This window comes from Spermophilus citellus (genome assembly GCF_964194105.1).
Source record: "Spermophilus citellus genome assembly, chromosome: 14".
NCBI classification, from domain to species: Eukaryota; Metazoa; Chordata; class Mammalia; order Rodentia; family Sciuridae; genus Spermophilus; species Spermophilus citellus.
In genome coordinates this window covers 34,601,413-34,617,557 of record NC_138194.1, presented here as the reverse complement: position 1 = coordinate 34,617,557, position 16,145 = coordinate 34,601,413, and the positions used below count along the sequence as shown (strand labels likewise).

The following is a 16,145-nucleotide window of genomic DNA, read 5'->3' as shown; positions in this document are numbered from 1 at the left end:
TCTAGCTCAAAGAAAACATTTCGTTAAATGGTAACTCTCATTATTAATATCATTATATCACCATCAGTATTATTAAGAAGTAAAGTTGTAAGGATGTAATAAATGGCTTTGGTTTGGCATGATACATTTATTAACCATAAGCTTATTTTTCATGTGTACAGATACAGATATTAGGGAATGTATAGGGAACATATAGAGTATGCATAGGATATATAGGAGAGTATATAGCATATATGTGATGATACAATATAAAAATAAATATGTAGGATAAATATACTAGGATATATAGGATAATAAAAATATGCCCTTCCTGTAACTGGGTTCCTTGAGCGGGAGGTGGACACTGCCTGTTCCACATCTCTGTAAGCACCTGAAGCATTGCACAAGGAGACACTAAACACATGATTCATAGAAATGTCAGCCTTGTCATGTAATGGCATGAGGAGAAAATACCCTAGAGAAACAGTCCTTTTGTTTAAAATAGAAACTTTGAAGGGAGCCAACTTAACACATGACAACATGTCTAGTTCCCCTGGGGTGGGAGTGGTGGGAAACAAGTCCCTTCATTTCTGGAAATGAGAAGGGGAATAACAGGTATCCAAAAAGCCACATTTCTTTTTTGGTGGAAACAAATTCTCCAGCCAAGCCAGGCACCGACCGAGTAGGCGATTTTCACTTCACCATCACTTCACAAAAGACTTCCAAATTCACTGCGGCAGACACCGCAAAATATATTTAAAAAAAAAAAAAAAAAAAAAAAACGTTAAGTACATCCTAGCTGGGAGGAGACGGAAGCCTCCACGCTCAATCAAAGGTTTGCAATAATAGGATTCATAAAAAAAAAAAAAAGACAGATGGGATTAGAAAATGTTGCAGTGAAGACTGGAATGAAATGAGCTCACAGCCCCAGCCTGTCTTTTGTGGACCTACACAATGATCCGAGAGCCAGACTGGATTAGGAAACCTCGCGACTAGGGGACCAGAGACAGGCTGCCGGTTGGTTCCCAGACACTTGGGGGAGAGAAGGCTGAAAGGATGCATCAGATCTACAGCTGCAGCGATGAAAATATAGAAGTTTTCACCACCGTGATTCCTTCCAAGGGTGAGTACCATTGCCCTTGACTGTCCCTCACTTAGCGTGGCATCTGATGCGGGAGGGTGAGGACCCTCACGTGCTGTTTTACTATGGGGGACCCTCGGGGCCCTGAGGTCGGATGATGGGTCCTCGGTTTGGATGGTATTGGGTTTTTTTTTTTTTTCTTTTTCCTTGTTAAAAGGAGACACAAGGATAAACATCAATCATTGACAAACAATCATCTATCAAGGGGGAGGGACATGAGGGCTGTTCCATACCCGTTTCGTAGGAACTCAGTCCCGGCACCCCAACAGGCGGAATGGAAGTGACAGCCAGTCATTGTTAAGGATACAGGTACGAAAACCAAATTCCCAGGACAGTTAGATTCATCTTCTCCAGGGAGCAACTGGCTTCTGAAAAGAGAACCAGTTGGCTCAAAAGTATGATTTCTAACTATGCCATCAAAGGCTCCCAGCAGCAGCGATCTGAAGTCTAGCCAGGCAGTTGAATAGTGCCCGGACCCCATGCTGGCCTCCCCGCAGAACCCCCGGGGTCACCCTGCCTAACCCGCCCTGCATGCCCAAAGGTGCATGACCTTATCGGCCCTTTATCAGCATTAAGTCCCCGGAAGGGCTTTGTGTGAGCTCAGTGGATCCAGAAGGTCCCTCCTGGACAGCTCCCTCACCCTTCCAAAGCAGGAGGCCCACTGTCCTATCACCTCTGCTCTGTCCCTGCAGACCCTGTTGTGCCCCTGGCTCAGGCTCAGCTCCGGTCTCATTGTCAGGCGTGAATGAAGAGGGCTGGATGTTTGCTGGTAGTGTGAGACCTCATTCAAACTATTCCTTTCTTCCTCTTCTTCCTCCTGTATCGGCCTCCGACAGGGCCAGGGCTCAGGGGTGGGGGGAAGGGCGAGCCTCAGCCTGGCCACAAAGAGACAGCCCACAGAACAAATCAAGCCTGAGATATCTACTTCCAGAGAGAGAGAGAGAGAGAGAGAGAGAGAGAGAGAGAGAGGAATAAAGATCTGGGAGTCTGCCCACGTGTAGGAGTTGAAATTTTCTCTGCAGATTCTGAAAGTCAAAGCTGACCCTCTGACCCAGCAGTTCCATTTTAGGGTTAAAAAGCCCAGGGGTACTCTCACTTGTGAATGCTCACAGTGGCATCCCTACTAAGAGGATAAAAATGGAGAATAACCTAAATGTCCATGAAAAGGGGAATGGATAAGGTGGTGCCATTAAAATATGGAATTCTCCACAGTGGTCCACAAAAAAATGAAATAGATTTACGTAGGGATGGACATAAATGAATAATTTTATTTTATCTTTTGCGATGCTGGGGAGGCAGCCCTCTAGGCAAGCATTCTGCCACTGAGCTCTGCTATTAGCCCTATAAATGCATGTTGAGTAAGGAGGTGAAAGAAGCAGGTTGAGAAATTATACATGAATGAGAGCATTTCTGTAAATTTGGAAACACAAAATATTGTTTCTGGATATATATCTGGAGAAAAGTTTGAAAACAGACCAGAAAGATCTAGATAAAATTGGTGATCTCTGTAGCCCCGAGGAAAGGGAGAAGTAGAATCATGAGATGTTTAGAAAGGGAACCTAAATTTTCCTCTGAATTTTACTTCTTTTATGAGGAGAAAGCAAATTGGAAGCAAAGAGGAAAATAATGTCTTTCTTCTGTAATTAAAAATTGTTGAAAGGGAGAAAAAGTCAGTGACAGAGTGGTTAAGAGACTGCTGCCCCTTCTGTGCTATGTGGTCTTGACTAAGCTACTTGACCTCTCTGAGTTTCCACTTCTGTAAAAGTGAGCAACAGAACTCTAGCTCCCAGGATTATCAGCATGGGGAATAAATGAGTTAATATATCAAGTGTCTAGAACAGTAGCTGACATGTAGTAAGTACCGGTGAATACATCACTTACAAAGAGATTTCTATTTTCACTGTAAGCGGAGCAATGAATGTATTCAAAGATAAATATTCAATGCTGTATTCCTTCCTTGCCTTTTTGTTCATGACCTCTTCCCAGTACTAAACCCAGCACTCATCCGTATTCACAGACATTTCACAGCTCAGAAAGCTCCTCTCTAGAAAAGGAGTATATTTGCAGTTTTCCACTGGATCATAAATGGGAGTCCCTTCCCACCCCCCTTCCACTTCTCTGCCTCCTGTGGCTTCTCAATGCCTTCAAGCAGAAGGCTCTGGGTGAAGGAAGCTGGTGCCAGCGACCTGGAGTCACTGCTGATGAGAGAGGTTGTGACCCTTCCTCACAACCTGTCCTAACTGCAGAAATGAAAGTTGTCTTGACTTTACCTAACAGGAGTCGCCCTCCCAGATGGGCCCTTTCCCAAAGGCAATGGGTCAGCCATGATTATCAATGTGCAATAACCCAAACTTGCCAGGCACAAGTTGGGCAGTGCAGCCTAGTGGTTACAAAGGTGGGCTTTGTTCCACCATTAACCGAGTGGCCCCTCAGTGCCCTCAGGATCCCCATCCCTACAGTGGAGTTATTGAAGAGTACGAATCATCTCCATGTGAGCCAATATTACATCTACCATGTATTACATTCCTTTTTCCAAGACACACATGTTGGGCTTGGTCTAATATCTACATATTCAAAAACTGATCCGTCTTGATACCTCACAAAATACGGCACTAGAAAATGCTGTGGTGTTTCTAAAGTATTTTAAAGACACAGGACATGGGCCAAATCTGTAACTGAGAGCATGTGTGTATGATCACTTTGTAGACAAAAAAAAAGAGAGCCCTTTAAGGAAAAGATTTTTTACAGACACAATTCACAGTAAATACAAAAGATAAAGGTTGTGGTTTTACTAAGAAGTTGCACCAGAAGTTACTTCCTGAGCTACACCAGAGTGGATTCATTTCTGGGTGGGACAGTACTGTGGCTTCAAAAACAATTCTTTTGGAGATAAGCAACAATAGGGAGGGAGAGGTGAGGGGAATCAGGGAAGAGCAGGAGGAAATGGGGAAGTTTGGGGAGAAGCAGAATGTCTAGCAGAATGCTACACTCTCCAGACATTGACCTACCACTTATCCTTATCATGTTAGCAAAGTCCTAATAATCACCACTAATTTGTGGGAACTTGCTCTTTGCCAGGTCTGGGCAAGGGTTTATGAAGTTCAGTTCATTTAATCCTTGACAGAACATTCTGAATTAGATGCCATTGTTATTCCTGACATGATTATTTCCCGTCTTACACATGAGAATAGTGAGGCTTCCAGAGGGTGAGTAACTTGCCTATCACACAACTGGCAGGTGGCCAAGTTCAAATTCACACCCAAGTGGAGGGAATCTGGAACCTGGGCCATTAACCAGCACACTGTCCTGCAGGCTGCAGGCTGTAAAGACTTGGCAGAAGATAACAAGGATAGCACTCATATGTCACTTAACCAATATGTGATAAGAAGTCTAAGTCATTTCAGTTCTAAGCAAGACAGGGATGTGGTGGGATTTCAGTTCCAGTAAATTGCCCTAGCAGTAATGTAGAAAATAGATGCCTAGATGTCTCCATTTCCAAGAAAATTCCCACTTTTTCCAACAAATTAATATAAATTTTTATGGTTAATTGATTTCTTTAAACTTTTTTTTAATTGTAGTAAAATATACATGTCACAGAATTTACCACTTTAACCATTCTAAGGGTGTCGTTCAGTAGCATTATATACATTCAGTGTTGTATGACCTTCATTGCCATCTATCTTCAGAAAATTTTCATTGTCCTAAACTGAAAACCATGTTCTCACTAAACATAACTCATCATTTTCCCCATTCTCCCAGTTCCTTGTAACTTCCATTCTACTTTATACCTCTGTGAATTAGACTACTCTAGGTACCTTGTGTAAGGGAACAATAACAGTATTTATCCTTTTGTGTCTCACTCATTTCACCCAGCACTTTTCAAGAGTCATATGTAGCACATTTCAGAATTTCATTCCTTTTCAAGGTTGAATAATATTCCATTTTATGGCTATACCACAATTTGTTTATCCATTCATCTGTTGATGAGCTAGCTGAGCATTTGAGTTGTGAACAATGCTACAGTAAACTTTGGTGTAGTCAAGCCAAGTAATATCTTAAATTGAATGGAACCTTGCCTTTTCCCATCCCCTCCTCTATAACCCTGTTCTGAATCCAAACCACCTCAATGTTTTTAGGGTCATTCTCTAAAACTTTTCTTTAAATCTCTCTTTGCAGTGACCAGTCCATCCAGGAGAAGAGTCAAAAGCTCTCAACACCTCTTGACCAAGAATGTAAGGAAACTTTAGTTTTGATCCTCTTTGGCTGCCTTTCATTACAAAAGCAATGCCTGCTTCTTTACCTCTCTGCTGTCAACAACAGGAGTGTTCTCTATGTCCCGTGTGCTGCATTCTGTCCTCCACTTAGCTGAGTAACTGACAAATGTCAACCAGACACTAAACAGCCCTGAAGTGGACTCCCCTGCTCTGTTTTCTCCAGACACAAAGTGTAAACCCTGCTTTACATGCACATTTTGTTCTTGGTTAAAAAACCAAGTCCATGGCATGGACATAGCATCCCTGACCTAAGGGTTCTCCTATTGCTGGCCTTACAATTCCATTTATCACTATTAGAAATAGCACAGCAATGAACTTACCTGTGAAACATACGATTCTTTTGGATTAATTCCTTGGTGCATAGATCTCAAAGTAGCATTAACGAGTAAAGTTCCATTCCAAGAACATGCATACAAATATACCTGCACACGTTCATCAAATATTTGCATTTCTACTATGTGAAAGATATTGCACTAGATGCAGGGATTTGTGTTTCTGAAATATGACTTCTGCTTATAGTTTTGCCACATCCTTCCAGAAATCCTGAACAACTTTTGGGCTTCTAGCAACGCTTTCCATTTACCTCCAACTTCACCAACATTGGCTTTCATTTTTTATAATGCCTTGCTTCTCTAATATGTATATGTAGTAACTTGAAATTAGTTTACACCTCTTTAGAGCCCAATAATGTTATGTGTTTTGCATTTTTATATCCATCTCTTTGTGTAAAAACTGTCCATATACCTTTGTACTTTAAGAGGGAAACTAATTGCTTCTTAGTTATACTAGAGTTTCTATTTTTTCTATCACAATTTTTCATAAAATACTATTTTGGTTTATTAAGTATGTCAAATTTTCAAAGCCTATTCTCTATTCAGAAAAAAAAATTAAGTACTGGGAATGATATCAGGTTTTACTTTAAATATAATGCTTTTAATTTTAAAAAGCGGTATGTGACCATTATAAATGTCAAACATTACAAAGATATAAAATATAGGATCACAAAATCCTGAGACACTATAGAACATAATGGTTAGATATGTGAACTTTAGAGTCAGATTGCCCAGTTTTAAATCCCAGTTCTAAAACAGGCGTGGTTGTGCATGCCTATAATCCCAAAGGCTTGGGAAGCTGAAGCAGGAAGATTGAAATTTCAAAGCTAGTCTCAGCAACTTGGTGAGGCCCTAAGCAACTCTGTGATACCTTATCTCAAAATTTTAAAAAATAAAAATAAAAAGGGCTGGGGATGTGACTTAGTGGTTAAGCGCCTCTGGGTTCATTCCCTGGGTTAAAAAAAATATATATATATATCCCAGTTCTATCAATCTCTAGTTATGTGACCTTGAACAAGTTGCTAGCATTAAAGTGGGGATAATAAGCATACATATCTCAAGGAGCAAGTGACTTAATATGTATAAAATGTTGAGTTCAGAGACTGACACATTCAGTAAGCACTGGTCGTTTTTTAAGGGACATTTTCCCATATATTATAATTATACTTTATCATCTGATAATATATTGTTTTGCAAATTGATTTTTTATTTCACTTAACAAGAGATCTTGAACATCTTTCCATGCCAATTAATAACCTGTAGATCAACCAGGTCCTGTGGCACACGTCTGTAATTCCAGTGGCTCAGGAGGTTGAGGCAGGAGGATCAGGAGTCCAAAGCTAGCCTCAGCAACTTAGCAAGGTGCTAAGTCTCTAAATAAAATACACACACACACACACACAAAAGGGCTGGGGATGTGGCTCAGTGGTTTAGCGCCCCAGTACCAAAAACAACAACAAAAACAAAAAGGCAGATCTACCCATTCTTAGTTACTACAGAGTATTCCAATGTATAAAATGAATTTACCAAACCAAATCTGGATGCTTTTAGTTTCATTATTTGACCATGTCATCCATAAATAGCATTCCTCCATTTTTTTCTATTAAGAAAATGCCACAAGGGGCTAGGTGGTGGCTCAGTGGTAGAGCACTTGACTAACATGTGTGAGGCACTGGGTTCAATTCTCAGCACCACATATAAATAAATAAAAGGTCCATTGACAACTAAAAAAATGTTGTAAAAAAAAGAAAATGCCACAAGAAATATTACTGGAAATATTTTTATTTATTTATCTTCAAAATGTTTTTTTAAAAATTTTTATTTGTTCTTTTTAGTTATACATGACAGTAGAATGCATTTTGATATATATATATGGAGTATAACTTCCCATTCTTGTGGTTCTACATGATGTGGAGTTACACTGGTCGTGTATTCATACATGAACATAGGAAAGTTATGTCTGGTTCGTTCTACTGTCTTTCCTATTCTCATGCACCCTCCCTTCTCCCCCATTCCCCCTGTCCAATCCAGTGACCTCCACTCTCCCTCTCCCCCATTGTGAATCAGCATCTGTATATCAGAGAAAACATTTGGTCTTTGGTTTTTTAAGATTGGCTTATTTCACTTAGCATGGTAGTCTCCACTTCCATCCATTTACTGGCAAATGCCATAATTTCATTCATTCTTGTGGCTGAATAATATTCCATTGTGTATAGGTATCACATTTTCTTTATCCATTGCCTTGTTGAAGGGCACCTGGATTGATTCCACAGCTTAGTTATTGTGAATTGAACTGCTAAGAACATTGCTGTGGCTGTTTCACTATAGTATGCTTGTTGCTGAAAGCTCGGTCCTTGTCCCTGATGCCAGTCCAATCATGAGGACACAAGTTTTGAGAAAAAGGAAAAAGATAGTTTATTACTTTGCTAGCAAAAGAGAAACACAGGGGATTCCTGTCCCAAAGGCTGTGATTCTGTCCATCAACAGGAATAGGGTTTTTTTAAAGAGGTAATTCAGAGAAAATGAGATTAGGGAGGAGAGATCAGGAAGGAAAAGGTTAGGGTAAAGAAGATCAGGGAGGAAAAGATTAGGGAAAAGAAGATCAGGGAGAAGGTTAGGAGGAAAAAAAAAAAGACATGTAAGTTTCAAAGCCACAAGGGATATACTCAAAGCATCAAGTGAACCCTTGTTACATGCTGATTTTGTTATGCTTGAATTCGGGACCCCCAAAGACCACCAGAGACCCAAGATCGATGTAAGCAGCAAAGAGGTGTTTATTGCGAGCTAGCTCGGTCCTCCGAACGCACACACAGCAACTGGTGACACTGAGAGGCCCGGAGCCCAGGGTTTGCAGCATTTTTATACATTCTTTGGAGAGGGCAGGGACTTCACATACATCATAGCATCTCTTAGCAAATCATCACACACCGCGGGAAAATCAAATAACAACTCTAAAACATGATTAGCACATTCACTGGCGGGAACAAGTTGGGTAGGGGTGATTGGTCAGTACAAAAGGGGTATTCATTTGAACTGATCAGTTTAAGCCAAGAGGGGTGTATGTGCTGAACTACACGGTTTCCCAACATGTTATCAACCACCATAAACCACTGGGAGGGTCATCTGGCATCCCAGGTATTTCCCTGTCTCATGCTGATTGGTGGCTGCTAGGGGGCTGCTATGGGTCCCCACCTAGCCTGACTGAGTCAGGGACACCTGGTGCAGAAGACCTCTCCTGTTATTTGTAGATAAACAACTCAGCAGGGTGGGAATGTGCCTAGGAGTGCTCTGTGGGTCTTTCCAAGGACTAAGGTCATGTCCCTTCCTTGGACAGGCTTTGCTCTGAGGTAGAGGCTGGTTTTTCAATTTTAAGTCCTTTGGGTATATGCAGAGGAGTGAGATCACTGGGCCAAATGGTGGTTCCATTCCAAGTTTTCTAAGTAATATTCGTACTGCTTTCCAGAGTAATTGCACCAATATGCAGTCCCACCAGCAATGTATGAGTGTTATCTTTTCCCCTACATCCTCACCAACATTTATTGCTACTTGTATTCTTTTTCTAAAAAAATTATTTTTTAGTTGTACACATACCTTTATTTATTTATTTTTATGTGGTGCTGAGGATGGAACCCAGGGTCTTGCACGTGCTAGGCGAGCGCTCTACCTCTGAGCCACAAACCCCAGCACTCCCACCACTTGTATTCTTGATGATTGCCATTCTGATTAGAGTGAGATGAAATCTCAGTGTAGTTCTAATTTGCATTTCTCTAATTGCTAGTGATGTTGAACATTTTTTCATATATTTGTTGACCATTTGTATTTCTTCTTCTGTTAAGTGTTTTTTCTTCAAAATGTTTTTAAGACAAATTTACAGCTATGGAAATGCTGGGCCAGAGAATATGAATGTTGAAAACAAATTATAGCCATTGCCGAGTGCCTAACAACTTTTTTTTAAAGTGCCTTTTCCAGAAGAGCATACCAATACTGCATGGTATCAATGCTGTTAAACTTTGACAATTTGATAGGTGATGAAAATGTCCTAAGGTTTTAATTTGTATTTCTTTATTTTTAATGTAATTCTTCTTCTTTTCATAGATTTATGGATCATGTCAATATTTTCCCTCTATGGGTTTCTTATTCATGTCTTTTTTTTTGGGGGGGGGGGGTCAATTGCATGCCTTTTTGTAAAGACTTTGAAAATATTTTACACATTAAGAAAGAGAGGGCTGGGGTTGTGGCTCAGGGGTAGAGCGCTTGCCTAACATGCATGAGGCATTGGGGTCGAACTTCATCAACACATAAAAATAAAAATAAGATACTTTGTCCAAAAGAAAAATATATTGTGTCCACCTAAAAACTAAAAAAATAAATTTTTTTTGTTTTTAAGAAAGAAAGAGAAGGGCTTTTAACAGGTAGAAAATTTGACTATAGGGCACAAAGAGTCTAACTATTTCATGCTCCCAAAGTCTAGAAGGAAAGTTCTTCTGATCTTCTAGAAACAGTGGGTGAGGTACTGCCCAAAATGGAAAGGGAAAGAAATGTTTGAAGGTAATTTAGACCTTAAGGCAATTTCACAGGTCTTTGGATGGAGAAGCTTCTTGTTTTCAAATATTCATTCTCCCTCAGGGCGGGCGGCTCAGTGATGCCCTCTGCCTCTGAGTTCTCCTCTGAATCTCTAATTTCCCCCTAACAGTTGCCCAATCCCTCCTCAGCTTTTAAAATCCAATCCCCAGTCACACAGCACAGGCAAATTAAAAGAGACAGGCCTCTTATTCCACCTCCACCTCCATCTTTTACAGGTGGGGATAGTGAGTCCCAAGAGGAAAGAACTGTCTCTGGTCTCATTTCCCCAACCAACTGGCTCTTGGTCCTATTTTTTCCTCTTGAGTCCTTTTTGTCTTCTCCAATTTAGTGGTCTGGGAGCAATTTTGATTGATTATCTTGCCTGGGAAAATTCATCTTATTTTGCAACCCTACCAATCAATATTTACAACTTTCTTTGGCTGGGAATTCTTGTTTGTATCTCCTCCCACCCCTTGGGCAAATATCTACTTCCTCTCTGAGTTATCTTAACACCAGGGCTTCCTTCTTCTCTGACTCTTCTTGAGTTACATCTTTCCCTAAATCTAGGGCACAGTCACATGTTTTCCTAGACAGTCTGATCTGTGTCTGTTTGTCTGCCTGTATATCTGTCTTCTTTTATTCCTCCCTCCTTCCTTCCTTCCTCCGTTCTTCCTCTTTTTGATTCTTTGGCTACTTTATCATACTGATGTCCAGGGATGTCTCAGGAGTAGCTCCAGGGAATAGGCTTATACAAAGGAATGGTTCAGTTAAGCCTTTTGGCATGATGGAGCCACTTCCTCTGTGATTCACAGCCTCTTCACAGTGAGCAGAATGGCTGTCATCAGGAAAGATGGAAAAAGGAGATTGCAAATGTTACATTGTCCCCAGATTTCAAGCTTGTGGGGGAGGGACTTGTGCGGTGAGCTCCTGATTTTTTTGAAATGCACTGAGCAATCAATTACACTTAAATTCTTATCTGGATGTAGGCACTTGTGTGGGTTTATGCAGAGCATTCACTTAGGAGGCATGAAACCATGGTTCACATTGGCTCTGTTCCTTACAGCCCTGTGACCTTGGTAAGGCACATAACCCATCTTGGCCTCATTTTTCCTCTGTCTAAAATCAGAGAATTGGATTAGAACATTTCTGTGGATCTTTTCAACCCCAAATCATGATGAATCTCCATTATCTAGGTATTGACTTTCTAACTCCATACCGGCTCTCCAGGCTGGCAGATAAGCAGAAGTGGCCATCTAAGATGTCAGAGGAGGAAATGAATCCTGAGGCTTCTGGGTTAGTCTGCATCTTTGCTCTTCCTATTTCTGACCTCTCCAAGATCCGCAGGGATGCATCAGTTTATTATAGTAATGCTTGCGGCTCCAATATATTCCCCTAAATTTCAGTAAGCATTTTAATGACCTAGGAAAGGAAAATTCTAGCATTAAGCCCTTTCCCCTTCTCTTTCTTCCCCATTGACATCTGTCAATCCCACCCTACCTCTCCAATCTTACCCCTATTCTCAGGATACTAAAGAGCCTGCTCTCAGGCCACTTTGTTCTAAGATCACCGGTAACAAGCCCAGACTAAGTGCTATAGACCAGAACATGAACCAGGCTGTCAGGAGATTGCTATTGGCACTTGGGGGAGGGGCTGGAGAAGATAACTTAAAGAGGCGCTTGGCCCTAAGTGCTGACCTAGGAAGTAGCTGGTCTCACCTCCACCCCAGGAAACTTCCTCAATGCATCCGGCTGCTGGGTGAGCAGCTTATGCTCCTTTTCTCTCTCTCTCTCTTCCTGTTCTCCCACCTCACTGTGCAGGGAAGGGATGGGATAGTGGTATTTCTTGTTCCTGCAAGGGAACATTTGCCTCCCCTTCAAAGGGGGAAATAACGGAAAGCAGTGGTGCCTTCTCATAGACTCCCCAGGCTTTCCCATCCTGCCTCACTTTCTCCTTCTACAGGATGCGTGTGAAAACACCACCCAGGTCCTCACTCCTCCTCCCAGAGGAATGCTGGGCATGTGGAAATAAAATCAGGCACCCCTGTCATGAATGGTTGACAGTGAAGAGCCCTGACAGTGCCAACGTATTACAATAATATTAAAGATTTAATTTTTCTCCACTGCATTGAAATGCTACCTTGTTCTCATATTTTTTTTTTAAAAAAAAATTCATTCTTTTTTGCTTCATCATCCCGTAAAAGCAACAGCACTGTTTGCGTGTGGACAACTAAAATGGATCCTCATTCTGTCCTGGAGATTTACATTTCCAGGGGTTCCTGATGCCACACAGTACACGTGTCCAGGGGATAGGGCTCAGAACTACCACCATTAATCCAGGAAATTCCAGATCCTGGGTAACATCATGGCAGAGATCAGTGCTACAAGGAAGGAAGGAGAGTGGAGATGAGCAGCTCACACAGAATGTGAGTGTGGTGCACTCACCACTGCACTGACACACACACACACACACACATGAGCTGGCCCAGGGGACCAGTGCCACCCTCAGCTGCACTGAAGGCTTGCTGGAAACCCAACACGATCACCACTTTCTGCACTGCCTCAAGGGAAAAATAAAAGGGATTTTCAATGCCAGGGAAGAATCCTAAATGCTCCTGAATTTTCTTCAGCTTTTTCCAAGTCACAGAATGAGAGAGTCTGGGTCCCAAAATGGACCCAAGATGATTGAATAACCCATTTAAGACCAAATGTGAGCTACGACCATTTTTTTTTAAGCAAAAGACTATTTGTGGTAAAGTAAAGCAAAGAGTGACAGCTTCTCTTATTTTCCTCTGTGGGTGACATAAAAATCTGGCCTTCAGAAGACTTAAAACCACTCTCAGTGCTGTTGATAAATATATGGCATGAAAAAAAGAGCAAAATGTGCTACTAAAAATCCTACTAATGATGGGCTTTTACTATGCCTCAGTTCAGCAAGGGTCAGCACTAATATCCCCTTTCCACATAATTATAAAGTGTCAGAATTGAAGTATGAACTCAGGTTGGCCTGACCCCAAGTGGAGTTTTTAATCTTCATTAATAATCTGATAGCAGGGGGAAAATAATTATTGTCTTAATTTCCATTTAATTATTAATGGTGTTCAGAATTTTTTCATGCTTATTGACCATTTATATTTCTACTGTCAATTACCAGATCATACCTTTGCCTCATTTTTCTATATCTTCCAAATCTAATTGATTTTTAGGACTTCTATGAACATAGAGGTAATTCTCCATTATATGTAACAAATGTTATATTGAGCTATATTCTACTCTAGTGTTAATTGCTGTTTAATATATGGTTTTGATCTGCTGGTATTCATTTCCAGAAATGAACAGAGATCTATTTTCCCTAAAGGTCTGATATTTATTCCAATAATATTAAAGATTTAATTTTTCTCCACTGAGTTTAAATGCTACCCTATTCTCATATTTTTAAAAAGCCATTCATTTTTGCTTCAGCATCCCCCAAAAGCAACAGAATTGTTTATGTGTGGACAACCGAAGGGGATCTGCCAGAGGCTAGACTGTAAAGAGATGAAACTGTCTGCCTCACTCACAAATGCACAGTGAGTCCAAGATCTGGTACAGACAGTGCCCTTGCAGGACAGCTGTGGATGGAAGAAGCAAGTGAATGGGTGAATGCAGACCTCAGCAAAGCTGCAGAATATTGGAGGTTCTAATGAGGTTCAAGGAGTGAGGACATTCAGAATGAATGACCCCAGTGTCCTGGATATGGATAAAATATGCAGGATCTGAGCCCAGACTCTAAGACTCCCTTCATGACTCCCCATATTAAGATAAAATGGCTGCTATTATTTGTCTCTAGTTTTTACATGTAAATTATTTCAATGTCTTAACTATATTTGTCCTTTGGTATCCTCAGTATGGGTACCCCCTGGGGTACCCAAAATTTACAATATTCAAGTTTCTTATGTGAAATGATATAGTATTTCCATGCTCCATAAGCTCCCTATACTCTAAAGCATCTGTAAATTACTTGTCACATAAAACAATGAAATGCTACGTAAAAAGTCGTTCTACTTATTATTTAGGGAATAACAAGAAAAAAAGACTGTATATGTTCAGTAATGACACAATTTTTTTTTTCTTGGATGGAACCCAGGGGCACTCTACCACTGAGCTACATCCCACAGCCCTTTTTATTTTGAGATAGTGCCTCAATAAATTGCTAAGGCTGGCCTTGAACTTGTGATCCTCCTTCCTCAGCCTCCAGAGTCTTTGGGATTACAGGCTTATGTTAACGCTCCTGTTTTGCCAGCAATTTTTGTTTGCTTGCTTGTTTTCTTTTTTAAAACCTGAGAATCAGTTGGGCCTCAAGTCTCTTCCTAGTTCTTCCTTCCTCTAGAGCATCCAAAAACCTTTCCTCTGCATAAACAAGGATGTTGGCCACTTAGCTACAAAGACCATAAGACCCTGGTTTCCAGACCATCTTCCCTTCAAATAGCCTGTCCTATTATCAAAACACCTCTGGCCGTGGAGCAGCTGTCCTGATGGCCCAGGCACGAAACTGTAGAGGGACCTCGAGAACCCTCACTTTCTTGCACCATGACACTATTTGACAGTCTGAAGTCAAGTTTTGTACCCAATCTTTCTTGCTGCTCCTAGCATGCACTGGAATGAGGAAGTCTGCAAAAATCCTTGTCCATACAGGGTCCATCTTGCAAAGCTCCAGTGCTAGGGCTGCAGGTCTTGAGCCCAGAGAGGAATAAGCTGACTGTCCCTTTTCCGCCCGGCAGGTGGTGATCGAGTCAGACCTCTACACTCCCCGGCCACTGGAGCTGCTGCCTCACCGCAGCGACCGTCGGGATGCAGTTGATGGCCGCAGGTTCGGCCGGCTGCAGAACACTAGGCCTCCAGGGGCGCATCCCACCAAAACCCCCGCCAGACCTGGTAAGTGAGTCCCAGCCCGGTTCCTAAACCGCGCTGCGCGCAGTGACCTCCATAGAGCAGGTTGCACGCCTATGCGTCCTGCCTGGTGTTTTCCAAAGGACCATGTGTTCCTCCGGCAGCCTCAGGCAGGCCAGGTGAGCAGAGCACCTTGGGCTTGGGGCGCCAGGTGAGCCAACACCTGCTCCTTTCCCACACAAATGCTGTTTCCACTAGGAAAGCACCTGCTCTCAGGCCTCACCCACAGCTGCCCTTCATAACACCTGCCTATAAAACACTGGCTTCTGCGTGTGCAACCCAGTGAAGTCGCTCTTGTCTACCATCTTGCTCCCCAGGGAGCAGTGCTATACGCAGGGGATGCAAATCATTACGCTCAGGGACATGAAAATCTTGACCCATGAAGCGTGAAGAAGTGAAGGAAGCTCACATTATTTACTTAACTCGTGTGTGTGTGTTTGCCAATTTACCAAATTTGACTTAATCTATAAAAAAAATTTAGGGGCAAATCTGTTTTGGAAACTGGAAACTTAACAATCTTACCTTGGTGGGGTTTTTTTTTTTTTTGTTTGTTTGTTTTTTTAAATAGCTTCCACCCAAACAGTGAAATAGGATTCTGCCTGTGGCCCACTCAAGTCTATGATGACATTTAGCCTTTAATTTTTAGCAGGTTTAGGATATTTCTGTTATGCCTACAACCTGAAGTTATTCATATTTTAATTCCAAAAATTCTAAGTAGAAAGTTCAGGGGGTCCTTCTCAAAACTTTTGTGCATTAACAATGTTATATTTTATAAGAACTGCAATAAGACTCCCTTGAAAGTGTCCCTTCACCCATCTTCTCTTCCCATCCACTCATGCTGCCCCTCTTGTTTTGTCTTGTTGTTTTGTTTTATTTTCCCTGGTTGGGTGCTAGGCTAGACCTCTAAAGTTTCTTTGGTCACTAAGAACCT

General features: G+C 41.5%; 1 protein-coding gene across 1 annotated transcript in view; it reads left to right on the top strand.

Annotated features, from left to right (window-relative positions):
* Positions 1 to 964: 964 nt before the first annotated feature.
* The window catches only part of VXN (vexin), a 28,127-nt gene continuing 12,946 nt past the window's right edge, over positions 965 to 16,145 (top strand). Inside the window, exons 1-3 of the mRNA XM_081266266.1 lie at positions 965 to 1,102; positions 5,297 to 5,352; positions 15,046 to 15,199. Of these exons, the coding sequence (XP_081122392.1) occupies positions 1,036 to 1,102; positions 5,297 to 5,352; positions 15,046 to 15,199 (277 nt within the window). The 5' untranslated portion in view covers positions 965 to 1,035. The remainder of the gene's footprint in view (positions 1,103 to 5,296; positions 5,353 to 15,045; positions 15,200 to 16,145) is intronic.